This window comes from Pinus tabuliformis, chromosome 8 (genome assembly GCF_031772625.1).
Source record: "Pinus tabuliformis cultivar Carrire ecotype Pingquan chromosome 8, CPIR1, whole genome shotgun sequence".
NCBI lineage: Eukaryota > Viridiplantae > Streptophyta > Pinopsida > Pinales > Pinaceae > Pinus > Pinus tabuliformis.
In genome coordinates, this window is record NC_142294.1 from 748,400,529 (window position 1) to 748,428,156 (window position 27,628).

Here is a 27,628-nt window from a genome sequence, read left to right on the forward strand (position 1 = left end):
GGAAAACCAGTTTGAAGGAGGATTTTATTTGCCTATCTCTGAGAATTTATCACACCATTAAATACACATCGAGGGTACTTATCTGTCCCTTGAAAATTGTGCCAGCTTCCTTGATTTGTGTTGCTATTCTAGAAACTTGTGCCACACTTCCCAACACTTTGCCCTGGAAATCGGACCACTGTTCAGAATTTCCAGACCTAGAAATTTGTGCCACTTCCCAACACTTTGCCCTGGAAATCGGACCATTGTTCAGAATTTTCAGACCTAGAAATTTGTGACACACTTCCTAACACTTTGCCCTGGAAATCGGACCTCTGTTCAGAATTTCCAAACCTAGAAATTTGTGCCACAGGCTGATGTCACAGCCCTCAAAATGCATGCCTCTGACAGTTGTAAATGCCCTTGATTTTAGCACTATAAGTTGACCTTTGTCCCTCAAATTTGAAGCCCTAGAATCGCACTGTCAGACCTTGAAATTCATGCCCTCAAAATAGCAATCTTTGCCTCGTATTGTGTGATGACAGTCCTTAATTAAATGCGTTGATCCCCCTCAAAAATCACGCTAGAAAGTGTTGCGGTTTCAACATTAAAACTATCTGCAATTTCTAGGTATGTCTGCCACTGCCCAGCCTTGAGATTTGAGCCATTGTTTGGTTTTTCTCCTACTGTAGTTTGTGTCTCCTTCAACAAACCCTTGTTATCTCAGCCTCCTCTTCTCCTCTCCAATTTTTCACATGAGAAATGAATGAGCTCTTTGCCCTTTTCCTCCTTTTTAGTCTCATAATGATGAGCAGCCCTATCCCTAGCATAAGGGTTGATATTAGATATTAGCTCTCCTTGATCAAGGGTGGAGATATAATCTCCCATTGACCCCCTTTTATGTCTCCCCCTTCATTAATTAGCCTCCCTAGTCACATGACTTCAATAACTCATAAGGTCACACTAAAAATGTGGGTTCACTTTGTGTTCCTAGGCTTAGGCAAATAACACTAGGAAACACATCCTTGGCACCTTTTTCAATAGGAAGGACGAATTCAAGGCTTGGTGAAGGATGAATCTCTCTCTCAAATGCAAGACCGAATCTTTGTGGAAGACCTATGTTGAAGGACAAATTTTTGTAGAAGGTCGAATCTATTTCTGTGATGAACCCTTGATCTTTGTAATGCACTGAACCTCTGTGTTGGACCAAACCTCTGTGAGGGGACTGAATTTTTGTGGAAAGACCAAATTATGAGGAAGGCAAAAGGCCTAAGTCTAAGCAGACCCAATCAAACCAAATTATGTGGACAAATGACTTGACTAGGATGGAGTTGGACCAGGTTTGACCAAGTTTCTTTGATGCCTAGTTTGACCTTGTAAATGACTAGAATGTCTAGGTGTGTCTTTTGTTCAAAAGGAGAATTTCTCTAAAGAAAAGGTTGTTCTGTTTTCCCCATGTGGGTTTTCTTAGGGTAAATGGTTGTGTTCTTCTGTGGATATCTCTTTATGATCCTTCTGCCATATTGTTTAAATGTTGAGCTCCTCTTTGTATTGCTTATGAAAAATGAATACAAGACAATATTAACCTAACAGAAATCATTAAATGTAATTATCAGTCTAGAGGATGCCCTAAAAATCAACACTTTGTGCCCTATTTTCAGGATCACTATGTCCCATGTTGAACACTTGTACTTATGTGTCCCGTGCCGTAATGTCAAGTGACTTAGGATAAAGGAGAATGTTCCATTCTCATCTCTTTCCTTAAATTTTTAACATTATCATTAGTCATTTCAGGATGTTTGAAAGTGGTTTCAACTTCATTGGATTCCTTAAAAAAAAAGTAGAATTTTAGACCCCACTCAAAATCTGGCAGAGTTGACAGTTTTTAGGATTTCAAAATTATGGGGATTGCAACATTTCCATTGGATTTCATATATGAGGGTATGGAACTAGCATTTAATCAAGAGCACCAAACCCTTTATATACCTCAATGTTGGTGGCATTGATTGTTGAACTCAAGGTTACTTGGGAGCGGGAGCGACATTTTCAGAAGCTCCCGGTTTGGGAGCGATTCCGGGAGCGTTTTTATATAATATATATTTTTTATATTTTGATGCATATATGTCAACAAAAGCATGTAGAATGATGAATTAGATATAAAAAAACATAGATTGAACCATATAACAACAATCATCTAGAAGTTATGATCTTCATCAACCACGTCCACAAGTGAGTAACATACAACATATTGAGTCTCAGGATTCATCAATCTTAAAGTTTCAAACTTTCAAAATTCAATATATAACATTTATCATCATTGATCACCAAAGTTGTACTTGTAAGCTAAGTATAACCATTACAACAAATAATATCTAATATGAAAAGAAATGTTATAAAATGAAATGAAATGAAACAACTTTCAACTTTCACGAAGCATCATATTCATAATTCATTACTAATGAGTTATAATTGCCAACTACAAACTTCAAACTTAAATTGTCATATATTGTTTACAAAAAATATCATAATAAATATGAAAGAGTCAATAGTTATAAAAACTACAAGAAACTAGAAAAGAAAAGTAAATCTATTATCTATTGCAAATGCTTGGGCCACCTGCCGCCACGAGAAATGTCTAATTTTTTAGTCTTGTTGGAAAATCAGGATCTTTGTCGTTAATATCACCCTCTAAGCATTAATATCCAGAGGTATGCTTGTCATTACCTCTGGATCCGTATAGAGATCTTTGTCATTAATATCACCCTCTAAGCATTAACATAAGATAGAAAAAACATAGCATGTCAAGTCAAGATTTTGTTTGAGTGATGCATACATATTTAGGAGGGTCATGATAGAGGAGTTCGACAACCAGTGTCACTAACATCAAGGTACATAGAGGAATTGGTGCTCTTGATTAAATACGAGTTCCATACCCTAATACATGACAAAATCCAATGGAAACATTGCAATCCCCCCAATCCTGAAATCCTGAAAAACTAATAAGTCTGCTGGATTTTAAATGAAACCTAAAATTCTATTTTCTCCATATGAAATCCAATGAGGTCGAAACCACTCTCAAACATCCCAAGTCATTTCATGGTAATGTTAAAAATTGAAGTAAAAGGATGAAAATGAAGATCAAGGAGTTTGTCACTTTTACTTTAAGAATTTAACATTACCATGAATCGCATATCAATACTAGGGCCATAGGCTTGATCATTAGGTTGCCCCACTCAAAACGTATTTGTTTCTTTGAAATAAAATTGCATTTGGAATATTACTGCAAAAAAAATTTGCAAAAAGGACGAAACGCTCCCGAAAAACAAGGAAGCGTTTTTTTTCCTGAGAGCGCGCTCCTGACTCGCTCCCAAGTCTCTCCCACCCAGAACGCGAAATGGGAGCGGGAACGTGGGGGGGGGGGGGGGGGGGGGGACATTCCCCTGCAACCCTGGTTGAACTCCTTTGTCATGACCCTAGTATAAATGTACCCATACTCAAATAGAATCTTGATTTGACATGTTCAGCTTTATCTAGCTTATTCTAATGCATAAAGGGTGATATTCGTGATGAGAATCCCAATGTAGGCAACGATTTTGATGATATGTAGGTATCTGTTGTAGCAAAATATTTTTGGGACTCTAGAGGCCAAGTAGAGACTCACGGTTGATATAATTTTGGTTCAGAGATGGATTGCGCTGAGTGTTATTTTGGTTATATGCACCCTTGCTATATTGTGATGTTCCATTTGGAAATGCAAAAATCACTTAGGAATTTTGCAAAATTATTGGATAATATTGAAAAGGGGAAATATTAATTTTGTGAGAGAAGGGAGAAATTATTATTTTGGAGAATGGTGACAGAAGGAAAATTATTATTTTATTGGCGAATGGCGGCAAATTAAAAAAATTATTGAGGAGGCAAATTACTATTTTATCCAAAATGGCAGCAAAAGCCTCCTAGTGGAAAACACGCCCCACCAATAAAATAATTGGAAAGAAAAGAGAATCTAGAAGGTAGAGGGAGGCTCCAAGAGGAATTATAAAGAGAGGAGGAACTCAATTGCAATTCATTCTATTCTATCTATCTCAATGACAATTGAAAAGAGCTCAAGCAAGCCTCAAGAGTTTCAAGCGAAACTCAAGCTACTAATTTCGGTGGACTTTGAGTGCCACCCTAGTTAGCTCTTGGGGAAGATTACTCAGGTCTTCCATTTGTGTTTATTGCAGGTTGTGAGACAAGTTTGCTGAAAGAAAAACCTCTTAATCTCAAGCCAGTCATTTCTTGAATTACATCAACAACTGAGGTGGTCGAATTGATCAGGGGTTCAAGAGGGCCGAATTCATCCTTCCTTGTTGGTCGAACTCATCTTAAGGAGGACCAAGTTTAGCATGTATTTCTGGCTGATATACATTTCCAGATTTGGGAGCGGAGCTGAAGAGCAATTTTTAGTGGCTGATCTTGCTATTCTGAGGTCGTGTTTCTACTCTCAAGGAGGACTGGGAGCTTCATGCTTATTTACACTCCAAAGGAAGGATTGAACATCAAGTTTCTCCACAAATTTCCAGGTGTAATTGAGGCCAACGAATTCTATCCTTAGGAGGGTTAAATCGTTCATTAAAAAGGAGGCCGATTTCTCACATGGTACCAGCACATAAAGAAAATCCAAGAGGGCCGAGTCGTTGATTGCTTAGGAACTGTGGTATACACTTCAGATAAGGAGAGTCGAATGCTCTAGGGTTGACTATCATTCAGTACCAGAATTGAAGATCCTCATTTGGGCTTAATTTACAGACCTGTAGTAGCTTGTTCCAGTGTATTTAAGAGGAATATCAGTCCTGTAGAAGCTGGTAATTAAGGGGTTGAATTGTCAAATCTGATTTCTTCTTCAATGTGGAATGCTTCCTAGGTGTTATCATGTAGTGGCCTTGTAATTTTCTGAATATTTTTATAAATGAAAGAATCAGATTTTTCCTCCAATTTTGGTGGTGGTTCTTAATGAGTTTGTTATCAAATTGCTGATGAAAAACACCATACTGTCTATTGAAAATAATTCCAAAATGTGCACTGGATGATCACGCCACTTCTGATTGGTTAATGATATTGTTCATCATGGAAATCAAGCCATTTTTTGAGTTTGCATGACATATCAGTTGCTGGTCTAAAGTTGGTTATTCTCTATATATGCCCTTGTGTGTTTACACTACATAAGGAAAAATTAAACTACACCTACCACAGTATGCTTGTGATGTGTTTTACAAAATTCTCACACTGAAAGGGAACCTTAAAAATCAGAAATTTTATTAGTCATTTAAGATATTTCCTATTGGGAATATTACAGTGATATCAGAGCGTGATCTTGGCCAACTGTGGGTCTTAATGCAAGTGATGACAAGAAGAAAACTTCTAGGACCAGAATAAAAAGCTAAGAAATCATGGGATCCGGAAGAAGTTAAAATCAAACAACATGGCAGTAACCTTGAATGAGGTGATCAGGATGCAACCAATGTTGATTGAGGTGGGGGAGCAGCCAATTCTTACCACAATTGGAAATCAAAACCATTCTCAGTTATATGACAAATCCACTATGCCCAAAATTATGGATGACGCATCAAGATGGCAAGACATGATTACAACTGATGTGGGGTTATTGGCAGCAAATTGGAAGGCATTCCAATCATTGGGACAAGACATTCAAGCGTCTCTCTCCTTTTTGGAGTTATGCCAACTAAGAGACATGCACAAATCAGTGGGAAAATTCACTGGAATTATGCAGGGATGAATATTACAGGGGTATCAGAGTGTGATCTTGGCCAACTGTGGGCCTTAATCCAAGTGATGACAAGAAGAAAACTTCTAGAACCAGAATAAAAAGCTAAGAAATCATGGGATCCAGAAAAAGGTTAAAATCAAACAACATGGCAATAAGCTTGAATGAGGTGATCAGGATGCAACAAATGATGATTGAGGTGGGGGAGCAGTCATACCACAAATGGAACCAATACCATTCTCAGTTATACGACAAGTCCACTATGCCCAAAATTATAGATGATACATCAAGATGGAAAGACATGATTCCAACTGATGTCGAGTTATTGGCAGCAAATTGGAAGGCATACCAATCATTGGTACATGACATTCAAGCGTCTCTCTCCTTTTGGGAGTTCTGCCAACTAAGAGGCATGCACAAATCAGTGGGAATTCACTAGAATTATGCAGGGATGATGAGGGGGATCAAGGCAGAGGATCCAAAAATAGTTGAAAGGGCCATGGTTGGCAAGGAGACACATAAGGCGCCCATTAACTCACATGATCTTGAGAATCATCATAGCTCATATCTACACCATGAAGATTTTAAGCTTCCAGTTTTGGAGAGCCCTCTCAAAGCTCAAGAGATAGAGATAGTTAAGACAAGTGAGCATTCATCTTTGGGACCAGCCATCGATGAAGTGCAGGTGGGTACCAAAACATCTAGTGTGGGTTCAAGGTTGTCAGATGAGTGGCACTAGAGGGGAATTGAGCATATAGAGGAGTGTGATTAGACGAGGATGAGCTATCTATGGGGGGGGGAGGGTGTAGTTGGAGGCTCATGTTGAGCCCATGATGGAGGAGGATTAGCAGCCATCTTTTGGGCTAGCCATTGACGAGAGGCAGCGAAGAGAACATATGTTGGGACTTCAGCACATTTCACTTCAAAGGCACGCTGATGGGGCTTACAGTGTTATTAGCCCACCCCTACGCATTGGATTGAGAGAGGCAGAGTCACCGCGACAGATTTTATGTGTCGACCAGACCAGGGAGATGAGGCAACATGAGTTGCACAGGGTGTATCATTCGCAGGATGGAGGGTTAGTTTTGTGTATGAAAGTTCATGCATTCGATCCCTCTCATGGGGTTGGATGGCAAGAGATTCTAAGTTGGTAACTGATGCAATGGGCTAGACTTATGAAGGTGGTCGCAATTGGGAGTGAAGCTCAGCAGGAGCTCCAAGACATTGGGGAAATTGGAGGCTCAGGTTAGCGTTGGGATCCATGTGGCGCCTCCTACCATATACCTAAGACGCAAGATGACAGATGTTGGGATCCAGGTGGGATTCCCCACCATGTCATGTATTTGGCTAGTGAGGGTATTGGCAGTGTGACAAATTCGATTACTGAGCGCCAAGACATTTTCAGATCTTCGACAACCCTAGTAACAAGATGGTTTGACGGGGAGCAGATAGATTTCAGGATTTTTCTTGGCATATTGATTGTGCGTGGGGTCATCAAGTGATTAGCCTACTATGGATGGAGCTAGTAGGAGTAGGTAGCATCGGCAAGCCACCAAATAGGGCATTGCATGGAGACAGTGATTTCTCACTGGTATATTGGACACAAGAGCTACTGAGGATCAACACAATAGTGTCATCCCGTTAGCCTGTGGCGAGTTGAGTCGCTCAAGTCTATCAGGGCTTACTAGCAGAGTGGTGGATGTATGAGCACATATGGGATGCCCTATGGTACATGGTGGCACGACAATGAGCGTGGTTATCTAGTGGTGCATGGGGTTGTGTCGCAGAGTTCAGTGCAATGCAGAGGAGTGCAAGGGCACATATTTGTGTGCAATAGAACATGATGATGCACAACAGGTCGTTGGAGTGTTGCCACCAGAGAGATCTCATGATGGAGGCATTAGGCATATGTAGATTTAGAGAGCGAATTGATCAACGGGCCGACTGTGAGCTTCCATTTATCACTCTCCACCATTGCACTGACACAAGGGACTTGGATATCATCTCTTGATACTCTCATTGCAAGCAACAAGATCCAGGAGGCTCATTTGAGACAATTGGACGAGAAACAATGCATCGGGAGAGAGGCATTCTAGTTGTGGCATATGGTCAGGGCACGAGTTGGCGGATGCAGGCTTGGGGGTAGTCTGATCTTCTGCAGAGGTAGCACTTGCACCACCCTTGAGCCCACACTCAGGGAGATGCATGACCCCCTTTTAGCGAGACATTCTGAGGTGTCTCAGGAGCATCTACAAGTGATTGGTTGACCTTGCTTGCAAGAGAATGTTTAGACTCCAGGTACTATTGGGGAGGGTTTTCAAGAGGCAGGATGACAGATCTCACTGAGTGGTATGGTTGGCGCAAGGAAATTTCACACGCACCAGATTGGTTTGTGATGTATGGAGTCCATATATTGATTGCACACGAGGATCTGAGACGTGGTACAAGTTGGTGCCAACAACTGTCAAGACTATGTCGTAGTTGTTCTGGTTGTGGGATTTGTTATCACTCAAGAGTTCTCCTTAGCTGTGGAAGGAAACTCACTAAGGAACATGGAGGTAACCTCAAACCACTTTGGGATTAGAGGTTGGCCTTTCCAATTCGGAGAGGAATCTCTCACCAATTTTGTTACCCTAGGTCATGGTTAGAAATCTAGGGCATCAAGTATTAGGCGTTTTCTCTTCAATTAGTAGCTGCTTGTGAGTGTTTTTTACTTCTTTAAATTAGGATCTTCTTTTACTTATTTTATTAGTGTTTTTCTTCATCAAACAACTACCAATGCATGAACACAAATAGATAAAAGAGACAGAATGTAGGCTATCATCCAAGGCCAAAACCTCTCACTCTTTGAGAGGAAAACCCGCACAAATTCTTCTTATAGAGATTCCAATTGACGAATACCAAGACCACGACCCTTGACCTATTTGCCACTCCAAGACCAAGACACAAGTTCTCTTGACAGTCAACCTTTTGCTCCTTTCCTCTTCTCGATTCCTCTTCCACTTCGACCTTCTTAGCACTGAGACACTATCACCACCGAGATCTTCTTACTGTGGTAGTACTGAGATCTTATTCACTGTGGTAGCATAGAGATCCTTTCGCTATGGTAGCACCAAAATCCTCTTGTTGTGGTAGCACCGAAATCCTCTCACTGTAGTAGCTCTGAACCCTTATCACTGTGATAGCACCAAACTTATTTGTTGTGGAGGCACCGAGATATAGCACTGAAACATTTACTATGATATATCACCGAAAATCTGCCTTCTTGATATTCACTATACCTTGCTTTTTATCTCAAAAAATTATGCAGAGAATATCCATGTGATCTATCTAAACTTCACTCTAAAATTATCTGAAATTATTTCTGCAATAAGGCCGAGTTTTTGTACCCTTGTCCAATCTCTTTCACTGAATTTTTGTCTCTGCAATTGTCATCCAAATTTCAGAGGTGATCGAACTGCTTGACTGTGGAATAGGTCGAGCTGCCTATTTATAGTAGTTTGTCCATGTATATTAGCCGACATGACCATATGAAGAGTTGCACCTCCAATTTTAATGAGCCGACATGAGTTTTATATTTCATCTTGAAGCCGACTTGAAGAAGGATAACTTGCTTGTCTTGGAGGGCTACATGACAATCCTATTGACTTATATACATTGTAAGATGGCCAAGAATGGTTCTCCATACATGACATTGACTCTCTTTGAATTTTATGACTAGATGACACATCCTAAAGGCTCACAATGGGAGCTATCTAAGATAGAATTCCTTGCTCATGAAACCCATGAGGCAAGCATTATAATAATAATTTTATTTTTCTTCTTTACATCATTTACATAAAATCACAATTAGACGTCATTATGAAGGCAAAACCTAGTTACTTTCCAATAGGTCACAATGGCAACAGATCTACAATATACTCAGTGGCCAAACTTATTGTAAAAAGAGTGCTAGGTTTGGTTGGGAAGAGGGAAGCATTACCATTGGGCATGCAGTCAGCTCATGAAATGAATGTTTGCAACAATACAGATACTATGATCAAATATGATAGAGGCAAGGCAAGTATTGGCTCCATTGTTCAAATTGTAAAAAAATCAGGATGTAATAGAAGAATAGTAGATTGATCTCAAAAAACAGGGCACAACACAGTGATTTTTGTAACCTTTAGATGGAAAAACGCTTAAAGCATTTGAATATTATGACACTGAGCATTCAAACATGAATTCTAGTTCATTACAACTATATTCAAATACTGAAGATATGAACATATGAGCAACAAAAAGGAGAACAAGCATGTAGGCGGACAGACAAGAAACCAATCACACATTAATCTTTGAAACCTTTCAAACTTCTATAGAGAGCAAACTATATTGATCTTGAAGAGTTTACAATATACACAAGGTTTTTTCCACAAAATTCCAACCCTGTTCTATTACAAATCATAAATATATACACATACAATTAACAAATTGTCTCTATCTTTTTGGAAAACAAAATCAAATAATAAATTAAAATAAAAGTAAATCTTGAATTGGTTGCAAAAAAGTCTCAAATGTTGGAGTTGATCCTTGACCACAATTGTGCATTTTAATACTAAGGTGTTGCTTGAGGATGATTTCCATTTGTTGATTTGATGCCCAAGTCAAATTTGATGAGGTGGCCCTCAGCTGTTGACTTGGCATTTTTATAAGAAACAAAATTTTGAAAAATCTAATAAAATAGGCCTCAAAGATACATTCAAATATCTCAAGCCATGATAGTTGTGTTGATTTTTTATGTACCTTGGACAAGTGGTTTCCCATGGGTTAGTCTCTACCTAGAAAAAAGTGTCCAAAATAATTATTTTCCTAAGTGTGACTTTATAAAGTGAAAGTGACTTTATAAGTGGTAAAGTCAATGTGAAATTATAAAATGATAAGTGACTCTAGACATAAAGTACAATGTGGGCACTTTATTTAATGGGTGAGTTAAAAAATAGAAAGTGAGAATTAAATGCATATTTATTCTCATCCCTTGATCTAAATGAATCTAAGCCATTAGATCTTAGGGTTGCCCAAAAGTCATTTAGGGAAACAAAAGGGGGAAAAGAAAAGAGAGACCGCATTCATTCTTCATGAGCAGATTGGATTGAGGTTGAGAGCTAGAGAAAAGTTTTGAAGGAGAAATTTGTTGCAACAAGTTGAAGGAGTGATTTCTGGGCAAATTTGGGTATGGAAATCAAGGCATAGAAGACAACAGAAGGTGCAGTACGAACATCATTTAATGTTGTGAGCTGCACGCCGTTCGAGAGAAGCTTTTGAAAAAAAGTGTGCAATTCGTACAATGGTATGAAAATCCGTATAATCTGTACAGTACAGTCTGTATCCGTACAGTGCATATTTTCAGCTTCAAGTGGGCATGGAAATCAAGGCAAAGTGGGCACGGTTTTCAAGGAGTTTTGGGCTGAAGAGATAAGTTGTATTTTGTTGTTTTGTTTTGTCTACAAATGTATTTTTCTTGAACTTGAAAGATAAATAAATTTGAAGAGCTCTCTAACAAGTTTTCCCCGGAGAAGATTGAAGGGTTTTTGTCTGGGTCTAATTTGACCAAAAATTTGTGTATTTTTATGTGTGTTGCTGGTCTGTTTATGTCCATATTTATTTTCAGCATGTGTTGACAGTTCCATGTGTTTTAATTGAAATTTTCATTTCCAGAATTCTATATGTTGAATGTATGTTTATGGGAAAGTGCATTTAATTGAATGGTAGTGATAAGGTGAAATTAAAACCGGGTTGGAATTGCAGGAAACTTTTTGGTCATCAAATTTCAACAAGTTGTTAGAAAACTGAGAGGGGGTTTTGTTAATTGGTTCGTTCCCTCCAAAACCCTCTTTTGGTTTTCCAAAATTCACCTCCATCTGTTCGGAAATTGCATTTTAAAACAATTACTAAAAAAGGAAAAATCTTGTAGGCTCTGGAAAATGATTTTGCAGCGCCTATAAAAAATGAAAACTACAATGCTTTTGGTTACAAAACTTGGTGGAACAATGTTTGGAAATATGTGCCTTATATCTCATAGTTACTTACCCTGGCTTAACATAGTTTTCCCTTCATATGGCAAAGTAACTGAACTAAATAAAGACAGAGTCAATTCCTGCAATCAATTTTGAATTTCCTAAGAATGTAAACAAGGTGCTAACAGCTGGTTCGAATGGGGATGTTGTCCTCCCTACGAGGCAGCAAATGACCTATAGACTATGTGCCTGATCCATTGGGCTACTCCCAAATCTCTACCTTGCAACCTGCAAACTATGACCTGCTCTCTAACTGAGTCCAATCCTCAACTGAAACTAAACCAAAACTGGTGAAAGGATGCTCTTGTTGTGAGCTTATTTGCAAGCACTAATTTGGGGTAGCATCGGATGTGCTCTAACCACAAAATTTAGTGGAGAGACTAACGCACATGAGATCTCTAATACCCAGAAAGGGTTTGGGCATATTCTAAACAGTTTGGGAGATATTAAAATAATTAATATTTTTAATGGAGTCGCTAAGTCTAAACTTAGGGAAATTAAAATATTAATGTGAATTAATATAACACTATGTTAGAATGGTCCAAAAGTCATGGATCAAGCCAGATCTAATCTTAGCCATTGATTAGGGACTTAATCTCGGTCGTTGATTTGTCAACAAGAAAAGTATAAGAGTAGGTTTGAGGGTCACTTAGAGAACACAACAAGAAATCAAGATTTCGACTTTTTGGGGCTGGGTTTGCTGAGAAAGTTGAGAGAGTGATCTGGAGTTGCAACTGAGGGGCAATGAATGCAGTAGCAGCGAGGCAAAGATAGTACCAGGAGCATCAGCGCAGAAGCCGGGAGAGGGTTGACGCAAAGCCAGCTAGAGGCCACGCAAAAGCAGCCAGAGGCCACGCAAAAGCAGCCAGAGGCCACGCAGAGGCATCCAAGCGCTGCGCAGAGCCTGAGGAGGGCCAACATGGGATACGCAGAGGCTCCAGAGGCTAACGCGGAGCCCAGAGAGGCTGACGTTGGGCCAAAAAGGCTGACAGTGGGCAGATGTTGGGCCAGAAAGGCTGAAGCAGACCCTAGAGGTTGACACTGAGAGATTTCGTGGGGCAAATTGGGGCTGATATCTATCTCCGACTGAGAGGTACTATTGCCAAGATTTTTCTCTGTTGGGTGAGCCGGATTTGGCACCCAAACTGTATTCTAAAACTGCTTAATAAATCAAACCCTCAAATAGCTGCACCGGTTTTCCCGCATTGGGTTTTTTCGGAGACATTAGTCCAAAATAATAGTGTCATTTGTGTGCTCGTTTCTGTTTCCTTCAGTTGATAATCTGTAATGTGTTGAGCATGTACTTGTGTTTATTTTCAGTATTTACATGGTAAATAGCTTGTTAATTAATCAGAACAAGTAGGAAGGAATAAATCAAAAAGTACATGGAGGGTTTCTCACTGTTAGACTTAGAAACTTCAACATGGTATTAAAGCGTGGCTGCAGATCACAGGAGAACTGAGGACATCAACCGAGCAGAGCAGCAGCAGCAGCAGAAAACAGTTGTCCCGAGTGACGGAAGTTGTTCCTAGCAGCAAAACAGCGAGGAAGGGGTGACGCAGTGCCTACGTCATCAAGTTCGGGCCAAGAAGAGGTTGTGCATAGGTTGAGGGAGGCAAAGATAGGCTCACGTAGAGCCACGCAGAGGCCGAGAGGGCTGACGCAGTTGGCTTAGGGAGCTAGTTTGCCAGTGCTGGGACTGCGCAGAACCTAGGAGCTCTTACCTTCAGGTTGTTGGGGTTTAGGAGGTTGTGGATAAGTTGCAAAGTGGAGCTAGTGGGGTATTATTGTCAGAACAATACCTAACAGGGCAAAGCCAAGGAGGAGGGAGTTGTTACCGAGGGTTTCTAACCGAGAAATCCGGATCAGTGGTGCAGTTGCACAGACGATCAGAGTAGGGGCATCTCGACATCGGCAGAAGGATTTCCAGGAGGGAAATCGAGGCTCAGAGGGAGTCACATCGAGAACTTCCAGGAGGGAAATCGAGGCTCAGAGGGAGTCACATCAAGAACTTCCAAGAGGGAAATCGAGGCTCAGAGGGAGTCACATCGAGAACTTCCAGGAGGGAAATCGAGGCTCAGAGGGAGTCACATCGAAAACTTCCAGGAGAGAAGTAGAAAAACGACGGAATGGCACTACACGAAGTAAGAGACCAGGACAGACTGGATGGAGCCTCAAACTTCGTAGTCTGGAAAGCCAGAATCTTATCCATACTTGACAGAAATCGTGTCAAGCACTTCGCCTTGAAGACGATAGCGGTCCCAATTGACCCAGCTGACAATGACAGGTATGAGAAAGCAATGGCGAGGGCCAAGAGTATCATTCTTGATGAGGTCAAGGATCATATAGTACCACATATTTCCTAGAAGAATATGGCATGGGAGATGTGGGAGGCCCTGACCAAGTTGTATCAGCATACTTCCGTGCAGAGGAAGATGCTCCTAGAAAATCAGCTGCAGTCATACCAGATGGAGAAGGGAGAACAAATCGACACCTTCCTCAGTCGATTGAAGGAGATCCGAGATCAGCTAACTTCCATAGGGGCCACACCATATCCAGAGTTGATGGTAAGAACAATCCTGAATGCAGTCTCAGAAGACTGGGAGGTGTTTGTCCAGAGCATACTGGGCAAGGCGACCCTTCCAGATTGGGAGGAAATGCCGGCGGCTCTTCTCACCAACAAGAGATCAGGAGGGTGACCAAGACGAGAAGCAGCAGCAAGGGGATCAGAATCAAGGAGGAGGAGGAGGTGGATGCTGCCCTAGCATCTGAGGGTAAGCAAGAAAAGCGCAAGAAGGACCTCTCCAAGGTCAAATGCTTCCACTGTGGGGAGCTGGGTCATTATGTGACCCAGTGTCCGAGGAAGAAGAGCAAGGGAGAGGCTTCCGAGACCAAGGCATTCCCGGCAAGGGCAGAGAAGGAAGTGGACACAGATGATGACTGTGCCATGAGTGCTCACACACCACTTGAGCGGAAGTGGGGAGACATCGAGTTGTAGTCAAACAGACTACAGGCGATGAGGGGCAAGATCCTTGAGGTACCCAGCCTCTTGGATTATACCTTGCTACGGGAGCCCCAAAAGGAGTAGCAAGACTAGCGGATGTCGGTAGAGACGGATGAGGATGGAGCGGCAGAGAGAGCTACAGTGCAGGATTCCCAGGACAGCGCGAGGCTAGCAAGCTACAATAGTGCGAGAGGCACGGGAGTGTTGCACCATTGCAAGATGGCACAGAGAGGTGTGCAACGGTGATAGATGCAGGGAGTTGTTGCAGCAGCGCATAGGTCAGAGAGGGAGCACTTGTCAACGATAGAGGGAGCTTCAACATCGGGAGTGTCTCTAGCCTATCAGAGATGTCAGAGTTGGGAGATCAGTTACTTACTTCTCGGTAACTGAGTTGCAATGCGGTAGTTAGCAGTGGCGGTGTTATGGAAAGCACGATGCAGCATGATGAGAGGGGATGCAGTGCAGATGCAGCAGTGGCAGTGGCAAGGCCATGGGCAGCAGCACAGATACAGAGGGAGTTGTCGTACAGATGCAGCAGTGGCAGTGGCAAAGCCATGGGTGGCAGTACGAGATGCAGCAGTACAGATGATGGGCAACAAGCCTAGCATCAGGGACCGATGTTGGATGATCAAAGTAATACTCAGTAAGGAGTATTGCTAGAGCACAGTACTCGCTAAGAGGGAGTGTTGATTTGGGGTAGCATTGAATGTGCTCTAGCCACGAAATTTGGTGGAGAGGCTAAGGCACATGAGATCTCCAATACCTAGAAAGGGTTTGGGCAGATTCTAAACAGTCTAGGAGATATTAAAATAATTAATATTTTTAATGGAATCCCTAAGTCTAAACTTAGGGAAATTAAAATATTAATGTGAATTAATATAAAATTGTGTTAGAATGGTCCAAAAGTCATGGATCAAGCCAGATCTAATCTTAGTCGTTGATTAGGGATTAATCTCAACTGTTGATTTGTCAACGAGAAAATTATAAAAGGAGGCTTGAGGGTCACTTGGAGAACACACCAAGAGAGCAAGATTTCGACTTTCTGGGGTTGGGTTTGCTGAGAAAGTTGAGAGAGTGATCTGGAGTTGCAGCTGAGGGGCAGTGAATGCAGTGGCAGAGAGGCAGAGATAGTAACGAGAGCATCAGCACAGAAGCCAAGAGAGGATTGACGCAGAGCCAGCTAGAGGCCACGCAGAAGCAGCCAAAGGCCACGCAGAGGCAGCCAGGAGCTACGCAGAGCCTGAGGAGGGCCAACATGGGAGACGCAAAGGCTCCAAAGGCTAACATGGAGCCCAGGGAGGCTGACCTTGGGCTAGAAAGGTTGACGCTGGGCAGACTCTGGGCCAGAAAGGCTGACGTTGGGCAGATGTTGGGCCAGAAACGCTGACGTAGACCCTAGACGCTAACGCTGGGAGATTTCGTGGGGCAAATTGGGGCTGATATCTGTCTTCGACTAAGAGGTACTACTGCCGAGATTTTTCTTTGTTGGGAGAGCTAGATTTGGCACCCAAATTGTATTCTAAAACTACTTAATAAATCAAACCCTCAGATAGTTGCACTGGTTTTCCCGCATTGGGTTTTTCCAGGGACATTAGTCCAAAAATAACGGTGTCATTTGTGTGCTTGTCTCTGTTTCCTTCAGTTGATGATCTGTAATGTGTTAAGCATGTACTTGTGTTTATTTTCAGTATTTACATGGTAAATAACTTGTTAATTAATCAGAACAAGTAGGAAGGAATAAATCAGAAAGTACATGGAGGATTTCTAACTGTTAGACTTAGAAAATTCAACACCTACCTACTAAACTAAACTATGAGTTGCTTAATCAGGTAAAATCAAAAACCAGTGCAACCATGCAAGCATATTTTCCACTGGTTGAACTTCTTGCATGTCCTTGTTCATGGGCACAAAGAAAACCCTACTTAATAGCAACTCATTTACAAACTTGAAAACAAATTCATTATTCACAAAATCTGAAATCTTAGGCCTGCTTACTGTTTCCAGACATGCTACAAAAGGATCCTCGAAAGAAGGCAAATTGATCTCATAACAATGTAAAAGATTGTCACTTTGATGGGTAATCCCTTCAACTGCAAATTTGCTCCCATGCATCTCAACCATATGACTGACATAAAAATGATGAAAATTTTCATAAAACTGCTGCAATGGAATATTTTCTGATAAAGAAAATATTCCCTGTTGCTTTTCAAAATCCTTGTAAATCAATAGCTGCAAATCTGAATTAATAAAACATTCCATATACAAAATCACAAGATCATGAAAAACACGAAATTTTTCCTGCAATAATGTTGTTAGTTTGTTCTAAAAAGCCTATATGACTTTGCATCAGCCCAACTTCCTCTGCTTCATCTATGATTTCAAATTTCTCTTTCAACAACTTGAATGAAGAAAAGCACAAAGGCAAAGAATCACCTTCAACTAATTTACCACTCTCTTTATGTTCAATGTTATAACTGTGATATGTAGGTTGAGTGCTTTGATTAGACTGCTGAAAATGAGCATTTCTTAATGAAGGAAAAAAAAGTTGGTTGGTCATGAAAGTCATCATTATAGATAGGTAAATCAAAAAAACCCTGAATATCATTAGTAATAAAATTTGAGACAACAGCTTGCTCTTCAACAAGTTGATTATTGCTCTTTGCAAAAACATCATCATTGATACTTTCAAGAAAATGCATGATATTATCAATCCTCTACTCATAATGAAATGGATTAGGATTCAGATCAAGTCTCTCTTGAACACGCTCATTCTCTTGTTCATTTGCATCTATAACTTCATCCAAACTACATTTTGGGAGTTTCTCACATGCATGAAGATTGTCATCTATTTCTTGAGCATCAATGAACATTTGTTGCAAGGTCACAGACCTTCTATTCATGAGAAAGTAAGAAAAATTTGAATGAAAGGTTGTTGCATAACACAACATAGCAGCAGCTTGAGGAGGCTAAATATCTCTAGGCATCTTATGATAAAGACTGAAAAATATCCTATTGAACATAGAGACAGTTTCATCCCTTTGTTTCTCTATGACACGAAACTCTGAAAAATGTTGATCCTTGGATTTCCTCTCACCCCAAAATTTCAGAAAAAATATCACTCATCTCCTCCCATGAAATGTCTGAACCATTCTTTAGCATCCCCTTGTAATGATTGAGAAAATGCTCTCATGTACACATCATCATACTCAACTTCAAAAAGATTGATTGAGAAAATGTTCTCATGTACACATCATCATACTCAACTTCAAAAAGATTGATTGAGAAAATGCTCAAAGGCTTGAATATGTTTTTCAGCTGTAAGATTCTCTCCATCAAACATAGGGAGGTATTTGTAATGTTTTGTAGGGAAGTCATGAAGGATATATGGTAATTTAAGAGGTCTATATCTCTCTTGAATCTTGGAAGGTATAGGATTGAGCACAGGGGGTGATATATCAGCTTTAGTATCATGAGAATTACAAAGTTGATCATGGATATCGTTGGAGGAATTTGCTCAAGATCAGTGACATACGAAAAAGGTACATCTCCAGCTTTCAAAGAAGGATATACAACTGTAGATCTATGGTGGTCATTTGAGTCTAGTAGGGAAACAATGAATCTTTTGATATATACAGGAAATGACAAGAAATAATTGATGAAAAAGAAAACCATCTCTTGGAAAAAAATCAAGTTTTGGTACCTGGTTCTTCCATATTGGCCTTTCATGTTTATGTCAAATGAGCTCGTCCTCCAGTGGAGTCACCAGTGAATTCTTTCACAGTGGAGTTGCCAGATGAAAGATGTACAGCTTAATGGTGTCAGACCATTGTTCACCATCAATGGTCAGAACTGGATCTTTGTCGTTCTCCCAGGGAAGATTTCACCTTCATTCGGCGCTAAGATGTTATCACTCAAGAGTTCTCCTTAGTTATGGAAGGAAACTCACTGAGGAACACAAAGGTAGCCTCAAACCACTTTGGGATTGGAGACTAACCTTTCCAATCTGGAAAGGGATCTCTCACCAAGTCAGTTACCCCAGGTCACAATGGCAACAGGTCTACAATCTACCCAATGGCCAGACATATTGTAAAAAGAGTGCTTGGTTTGGTTGGGAAGAGGGAAGTATTACCATTGGACATGGATCCAGCTCATGAAATGAATGTTTGCAACACTACAGATACTATGATCAGATATGACAGAGGCAAGACAAGTTTTTGCTTCATTGTTCAAATTGTAAAAATCAGGATGTAAGAGACGAATAGCAAATTGATATCAAAAAACGGAACACCACAGTGATTTTTGTAACCTTTAGATGGAAAAATGTTTAAAGCATTTGAATATTATGAGACTGAATATTCAAACATGAATTTTAGTTCATCACAACTATATTCAAATATTGAAGACATGAACATATTGGCAGCAAAAAGGAGAACAAGCACGTAGAAGGACAACAAACAAGAAACCAGCAAGACATGAATCTCTGAAACTTTTCCAACTTCTGCAGAGAGCAAAATATATTGATCTTGAAGAGTTTACAATATACACAAGGCTTTTTCCAAAAAATTCTAACCCTGATCTATTACAAATCATAAAATATATACACAAATACAATTAACCAATTGTCTCTATCTTTTTAGAAAACAAAATCAAATAATAAATTAAAATAAAACTAAATCTAGAATTGGTTGCAAAAAAGTCTCGAATGTTGGAGTTTATCCTTGACCACAATTTTTCATTTGAATACTAATGTGTTGCCCGACGATGTGGATCTAACTGCTATTTGTTGATTTGATGCCCAAGACAAATTTGATGAGGTGGCCTTTAGCTGTTGATTTAGCATTTTTATAGGTAACAGAATTTCGAAAAATATGGAAAAATAGGCTTCAAAGATACATTTGAATATCTCAAACCATGAGATTGGTGTTAGAAAATTGATCGAGGTTTTTGTTAACTGGTTCGTTCCCTCCAAAAATTTCTTGAAACAGAATTTCGAAAAATATGGAAGAATAGGCCTCAAAGATACATTCGAATATCTCAAACCATGAGATTGGTGTTAGAAAATTGAGGGAGGTTTTTGTTAAATGGTTTGTTCCCTCCAAAAATTGTTTTTGGTTTCCAAAATTCATCTCCATCTGTTCGGAAATTGCGTTTTAAAATAGTTACTAAAACAAGAAAAATCTTGTAGGCGCTAAAAATTATTTTGCAGCACCAGTAAAAGATAAAACTACAATGCTTTTGGTTACAAAACTTGGTGTGAACATTGTTTAATATTTGAAATGATCATTAATGACCACAAACCTCAAAAGATCACTCTTCTCAAAAAAATTAATGTGCCTTATAGCTCATAGTTACTTAACCTGGCTTAACATAGTTTTCCCTTCATATAGCAAAGTAACTGGACAGAATAAAGACAAATTCAATTCCTGCAATCAATTATGAATTTACTGAGAATGTAAACAAGGTGCTAAAAGGATCCAGAGATTTGGTTATTTGATTGGACAATGTTTCGTGATGAGCGGGATCAAGACAAAGGATGACTCAGCTCACACTTGGTTTGACATGCGAGGGAGCATTGAGGCCTTTGTCGGATGGCAAGGATGGTTTTCCTTGTTGATGCTACGGATTAGGGTTAGTGTTGGGTGGGTAGGTTGTGACATCGTGGAGATGCCAAGGCCAAATGCATTGGGACTCTATAGATATTTTTCCATCAGGTCCCAGGAGAGAAGGATACAGCTTGCACACGATGGACAGATAGTCATGGTCAAAGTTGCGCAGAGGATACAACTTGCACACGATGGACAGATAGTCATGATCAGAGTTGTGCAGTGACAACATGGTGGCATCCTTTTTAGACTAGTATGGGATCCACGCATCACATGACTTGGCAATATAGCTACCCTTGGGGATGAGTTGATTTCTATAGGGGAAGATCATGCAGATCTTTCGTTGGGCTTTAGTGATACGCTGATGACATGGGGGACTTCACCAGTATGGCAAGATGTCCAGCAAGAGGAGGTCAAGGGGAACACATGCATACGAGGGTTCATCTCTATAGGGATTGAACTACATTTTCAAGAGTCTACTCCTTAAGTGCACGAGATCGTTTACTCAGGAAGGTAGCTTCTCGGGGTCTGCTCAGTGTTTTACATTGTCAGGGTGCTCTACTTGTGCAAAGAGATTCTGGCGACTTTATCTTATGGGACAACGAGTGGAGCGAAGGAGGCTTCCCATGTGTTAGGATGGTTTGGGACCATGGTGTCAAGGGGTTTATTCATGCGGTGGTGGTGTCACATTAAGGAGTGGTTCAGTGGTGCATTTGGGACCCTAGAGCAGCAACACATGGTGATATTGCTTGAGGACAAGCAACTTTTGGCAAGGAAGGCTATGATGTTCCCATTTTGTGCATGCAAAAATCACTTGGGAATTTCACAAAATTATTGGATAATATTAAAAAAAGGAAATATTAATTTTGTGAGAGAAGGGAGAAATTATTATTTTGGAGAATGGAGGCAAAAAGGAAAATTATTATTTTACTGGAGAATGGCAGCAATTAAAAATTTTGTTGCGGAGGCAAATTACTATTTTATTCAAAATGATGGCAAAAGTCTCCTAGTAGAAAACAGGCCCCACCAATAAAATAATAGGAAAAAAAAGGAGGATCTAGAAGCTAGAGGGAGACTCCAAGAGGAATTATAAAGGGAGGAGGAACTCAATTGCAATTCATTCTATTCTATCTCATTGTCAATTGAAAAGAGATCAAGCAAGCCTCAAGAGTTTCAAGCGAAACTCAAGCTAATTTCAGTGGACTTCGATTACCACCCTAATTAGCTACTGGTGAAGATCACGCAGGTCCTCCATTTGTGTTTATTGCAGGTGGTGAGGCAAGTTTGCTGAAGGAGAAACCTCTTAATCTCAGGCCAGTCATTTCCTGAATTACATCAACAACTGAGGTGGTCGAATTGTTTGTTTATCAGGGGTTCAAGAGAGCCGAATTCATCCCTCCTCCTTGCCGATTGAATTCATCTTACGGAGGACAGAATTTAGCATGTATTGCTGGATGATATACATTTCCAGATTTGGGAGAGGAGATGAAGAGCAATTTTTAGTGGCTGATCTTGCTAGTCTGAGGCCATGTTTCTACACTCAAGGAGGGCTGAGAGCTTCAAGCTAATTTCCACTCCAAAGGAAGAACTAAACATCAAGTTTATCCACAAATTTTGAGAGGTAATTGAGGCCAGTGAATTCTGTCCTTAGGAGGGCTGAATCATTCATTAAAAAGGAGGCCGATTTCTCGCATGGTACCAGAACTGTGGTATACACTTCAGATAAGGAGGGCCGAATGCTCTTGGGTTGACTATCATTCAGTTCCAGAATTGAAGATCCCCATTTGGGCTTAAAGCAGCTTGTTCCAGTGTACTGAAGAGGAATATCAGACCTGTAGCAGCTGGTATTAAGGGGCTGAATTGTCAAATCTGATTTCTTCATCAATGTGGAGTGCTTCCCAGGTGTTATCTTGTTGTAGTGGCCTTGTAATTTTCTGAATATTGTTATTACCGAAAGAATCAGATTTTGCCTCTGATTTTGGTGGTAGAGTTCTTTATGAGTTTGTTACCAAATTGTTGATGAAAAACACTATACTGTCTATTGAAAATAATTCCCAATGGTGCACTTGATGATCACACCACTTCCAGTTGGTCAATGATATACTTCATCATGGAAATCAAGCCCTTTTCTCAGTTTGCATAACATATCAGTTGCTGGTCTAAAGTTGGTTATTCTCTATATATGCCCTTGTGTGTTTACACTACATGAAGAAAAATTAAACTACACCTACAGCAGTATGCTTGTGATGTGTTTGACAAAATTCTCACGCTGAAAGGGAACCTTAAAACTCTGAAATTTTATTGGTCATTTAAGATATTTCCTATTGGGAATATCACATCTATATATATATATATGTGTGTGTGTGTGTGTGTGTGAGAAACTTCGCATATTTGTGTATAATGGTTTGGATTCATATGGATTCACATTAATATATATGGGTTTTTTTTCAAAATTTGCATACTTATGTATTTTTTTGTCGACCATTTTTTAGTCCTAATTTTTTCCAATTCTGTTCTGGTTCCCAGTTTGGGGTCAGGTAGTTAATGACCCGTGTGGTTCGGTTAACAATTGTTCCAACTTTGCTGCAACAGAGACCTCCAGCATTAAAACCCACTACACCTCACCAATTACAACAATGGCATGAGGACATGAGAGAGTAATTCTTCTGGGGACGTGTCAACAAGATGGACAAGTGAATTCTGAATAATGAGACTAAAATGTAAGGAACTGCAAATTTCACCCACAAGGGAAATTCCAAAGTAACAAGCAAATCTCAATAAAATGCTCTTTGCTAGAAGACCACAATACACAAATGCATGCACTGGCCAACACCAACAATGACAACATGTGAAGTAAAGTATGAAACACTTCATAGCATGAAACAACATTTGAGAGCACTAAAAATAATCTTCCCTTCTCACCTTGGGACACTTTTCCCAACTTCAAAAGACTAACAGGACAAACTAGTCAATGAATTCAAAATCATGCGACACCACTGGTTTGTCTGTTTGTATAACTTGATGTTGTGAAAGGTACTTCAGGAACAACAAAAGAAGTCAAAATAGCTCATTAGGGGAATTTTGAGGTCTAAAATGGGCCTCCTAAGGAAATTTTATAATAATAGTGGAAATAATAAATAAGATTAGTTTACATCATCAAATTTTAGAGGGAAAAAATAAAACAAAACCATTTTTTCAACTCGTATTGTTAACTTATCTCCCTATGGGTTTACTCAAATTTTGAGCAAAAACACTTGTTGAATGCAGAATTTGATTCATCATCCAAGGAGTACCCATGTTGCATACTTTCGATGGACCCTACTACACGAAAAATGAGAACTACATGAAAAAACGTGATGTTGCATATTTTCGATGGACCCTACTACACGAAAAATGAGAAATATATGAAAAAAAGTGATTGCAATCACGTTTTTTCATGTATTTCTCATTTTTTGTATAGTAGGGTCCATCGAAAGTATGCAACATGGGTACTCCTTGGATGAGGAATTAAATTTTGCATCCAATGAATGCTCCCACTCGAAATTTGAGTAAAAATTTAGAGAAATAAGTTGAAAATACGAGTTGAAAAAGTAGTTTTATTATTTTATTTTTTTAATCTTTGCACTCTTTTACTCCAAAAATGGTGAATCATCCCCCATGGTTGACATTGTCATCTTGAATTCTATTGGTTCTTATGAAGTTTATTTTGGTTGTACATTTTTCTTAGGAGGCCCATTTTAGACCTCAAAATTCCCCTAATGTTCGAACACTGGTAAATTCAGCTGTAAAAAAACAGAGGTGGGAAGGAAAGCATTGCATAAAGGAAGCACTAGAAGGAAATTAACCATGTAACTCCATAAAAATAGAAAAGGGGGCAAATCATGGTTCAAACAAGGAAACCAGCATTACAGAATGAGAAAGCATTTGAATTTTGAAAATGAGGGAAATAGCATTTTGCCCTCTGTTCCACTGAATGTACAAGTACAGACACCTAGTGCAAAGAAATATCCCATAATTATCAAAATAACAATAAAAAGTAAATATTTGGAGATTTACACAAAAAAAAAAATATTGCACATGAAGAAAAACGCACATTAGTCTATTTAAACCAAAAAAAACAGATTTATTGCCCTATTTGCAACAAAATCCAGACATGAAAACAAATATTAAAGTTATAGGAGGACATGACATACATTTCCTGCAGTGCTGGATTGGATACTTGTATCTTGTGCAGATATTTGTTGATCCATATTGCATCCATTACTAAGAGAAATGGCAGCAACCCTGTCACTTGCACTACAACTATCTACATTATCCCCATGATCTGAAACCTCTGCACAATCACCATTAACATCTACAGAAATGGTTTTCAGATGACTAGCGTTTTCACCACCAGGCAGAGCCTCCTGGGAAATTGATTCTTGGGTCTCAAGATGACTAGCTTTTTCACCACCAAGCACAGTTTCCTGGGAAAATGATTCTCCTTCTGCATCATCTTCAATATCTGAACTTGGGGCATCATTACTATCTGCCTTCCCAAAAACAAACTGAAAGAAATTCCATTGTAATTAGAAATCTATAAGCAAAACATATATCCTGTTATCGTCTATCACAAAAACCCAACATAGGAAAAAAGGAAAGAAAAGAATGACAAACAGAAGGTGGAAAATTAAGAAATATTTTATTTTTCCATCCACCCACTAAAGAGTTCACCAAAAAACAGCTATAGCAGATGACTAAGAGATATAAACCTTAATGAGATCCAATAAGCAGTGGTTATGTTACCTTTTCCAAATCATCCTGATTCTGTTCTGTGAACCCACTTGCAGCAAGTGCCTTATCCAAGGAACCAGCTGATTTAGCAATTGCTTCAAAGCATGGCCTTCTATCATCATCCGAATCTGAATCTGATTCTTCTAGCACGTCTGACCCCTCAGCAGCATTGGCGGCAAACCTGACAAAAAAGCAGAATAGCAATAGTTTTGATGGTCAACACATATCAGACTTCTAGTGAAACCAACACAAGTAGATAGTGATACACCCTATGTCACCCACCAAATTTTCTGAGAAAATGTGTTTAATCAAAATCTGCAATAAAATATGTTCAATAATAAAATGCAAAGAAATATGTTCAATGATAAAATGCAAAGAAAAGTGTCTCTACTAATGAGGTGATGAAGAAAAGAAAATTCGGTAAAAAGTGCATGAACATGACTGCCCATATGAAAATGATGTGGTTGGTGTGTTATTTATCTCCCTTGTACCATACCACCATAACTTCGTAATACATATATGTGTAGAACAACAATCAATTAGTACACGATGGAACCTAAAATCTATGTGCAATCAATGATTGTGTATTATACTAGGGAACCTTAAGTGAGAAGGCAAATCATGCCCAACACCAAAACTTCTATGTGGAGACTGACACACATAGTCAGTGTCACTTTATGTTACTCAAAATAGGTAAACAGGAAACAGTTTTGAAATGGGTAAGGCTTTCAGAAATGGCTAATCGGAAATTCCAAGAAGTGACACAATTAAAAAACACAAATAGTAATATAAATTTAAAAATTACAAAAACTAAAAATTGGCTTGTGCAAAAAACAAGAATAATCTAGAAAAGTAGACGCTGGAATACATGTACTTAATTATTTAAACACAATGCCAATTAGAGCATAAATGACAATATGAGAATAGAAAATAGAATTTGTCTTAATATATTAGGCAAGTGACAAGTTATAGTAGATATATAGCACACATGAACAGGGCCTAACCCATGCAATAGAAGAAAACATTATCATAGACCTGATAGCCAGTGGTCTCATAGGTTAGATGTTGAAACTTGAGGTGTCTATGGCATTGTTGCAAGCTCAATACCCTGACTATTGTCAAGAAGCAAATGGGCCTTCCCAAATGGAAGAGCCTCGGTACACCTCCATACATAAATTGAACATGGACCCAAAAAGGGTAGTCACCTCTTGCGGCAATATTTTCACAAAGAGATGAAGCTACTTCATGGACACTTTTTGTGCTGAGCAAGCTATATAAGCAATAGAACTCTCCAAGCAAGCAAGAAAATGGCTGAGAACTCCTCAAAGTTTCAAACTACACTCGTTGCACTCCAAGTTCTGTTGTGCCAAGAAGAGACTGGCCAAAAACTCCTCAAACTACATTCTTTGCATTAAAAGCTCTGCTTCACCTGCCAGAAAATGGCTAGGATCTCCTCCAACTGCACTCCAAACAGACACAATGACACAACATGAAAAATAGTGACTACCTTGCTCTTTCTATATAAAAAAGTGCAAGTTCGAATGCAGGCAACCTGTAATCGCCCATAATGTTGAGGAACCTCAAGCAAGAAAATGAAGCATGCCCAATACCAAACCTTCAATGCAACCAAGGACATACCATATGCTTAACACCACTTGATGCACATCGCTATTATCCCTGCACAAAAGTGGCTCATGGTCTTGGCTCACCAATGTGTACGACTTGATATGTCCAACATCATTTGCACTTATAAGTGAAAATAGTGAAGAACTGGATCTTACCAAAATCCAATCAATATATATTTAATAATATTCTGCCCTACAAACACAGTAACTCACTAAAAGTTACAATACCTAAGTGTACATAATCAACAATATTAAAAAATCATATCAGAAGGTAGTACTACTACCAACTTATGACGAACAACTTGTAAGGCCAGCTGAAGATGCAGATCAGTATAACCAATAAGATAATAAGATTTAAATATGCATGCCTAGATAAGATAAGATAATTTTATTAATGTCCAACAAGTGACCATAATTAGGTCAGCAGGACTGCGAGGAGGCCAATATTGCACGAAGCGGGGATGCGAAACGTCATTTCCCAAAAATCTAGGAAGTGAAGCATCTAATATATATATATATATATATATATCAGTGTTGTGGGGGAGCACCCCCCCCCTCTCGATCCGGCTCCCAATCTGCACTCCGGGCAAGAGCGGGTTGGGAGCGCACTCCCAAAATCGCTCCCGAAAAGGGAGCAATTTCAGGAGCACGCTCCCTGGAAAAAAATTCGCTCCCTGCCTTTTCGAGAGTGTTTACGGGAGCGTTTTGCCTTTTTCGCAATTTTTTTTTTGTAGTAATGTTCGAAATGCAATTTTTTTTTGAAAGAAACAAATAATTTTTGAGTGGGGCAGCTTAATGATCAAGTCTATGCCCCTAGTATTGAT

The 27,628-nt window shown here is 39.5% G+C and overlaps 1 protein-coding gene across 16 annotated transcripts in view; it reads right to left on the reverse strand.

Moving 5' to 3' along the window:
- LOC149237754 (serine/threonine-protein kinase rio2-like) overlaps positions 1–27,628 on the reverse strand; it is a 250,038-nt gene that overhangs the window by 22,299 nt on the left and 200,111 nt on the right. For 15 of the 16 annotated variants that reach the window (XM_089372780.1, XM_089372773.1, XM_089372778.1 and 12 more), the window contains 2 exons: positions 25,192–25,360; positions 24,600–24,953 (listed from right to left, as the gene is read on the reverse strand). In XM_089372780.1, the coding sequence (XP_089228906.1) occupies positions 24,600–24,953; positions 25,192–25,360 (523 nt within the window). Of the gene's footprint in view, positions 1–16,813; positions 16,929–24,599; positions 24,954–25,191; positions 25,361–27,628 lie in introns of those variants that run through there. The other variant, XM_089372784.1, reaches the window with a different exon arrangement.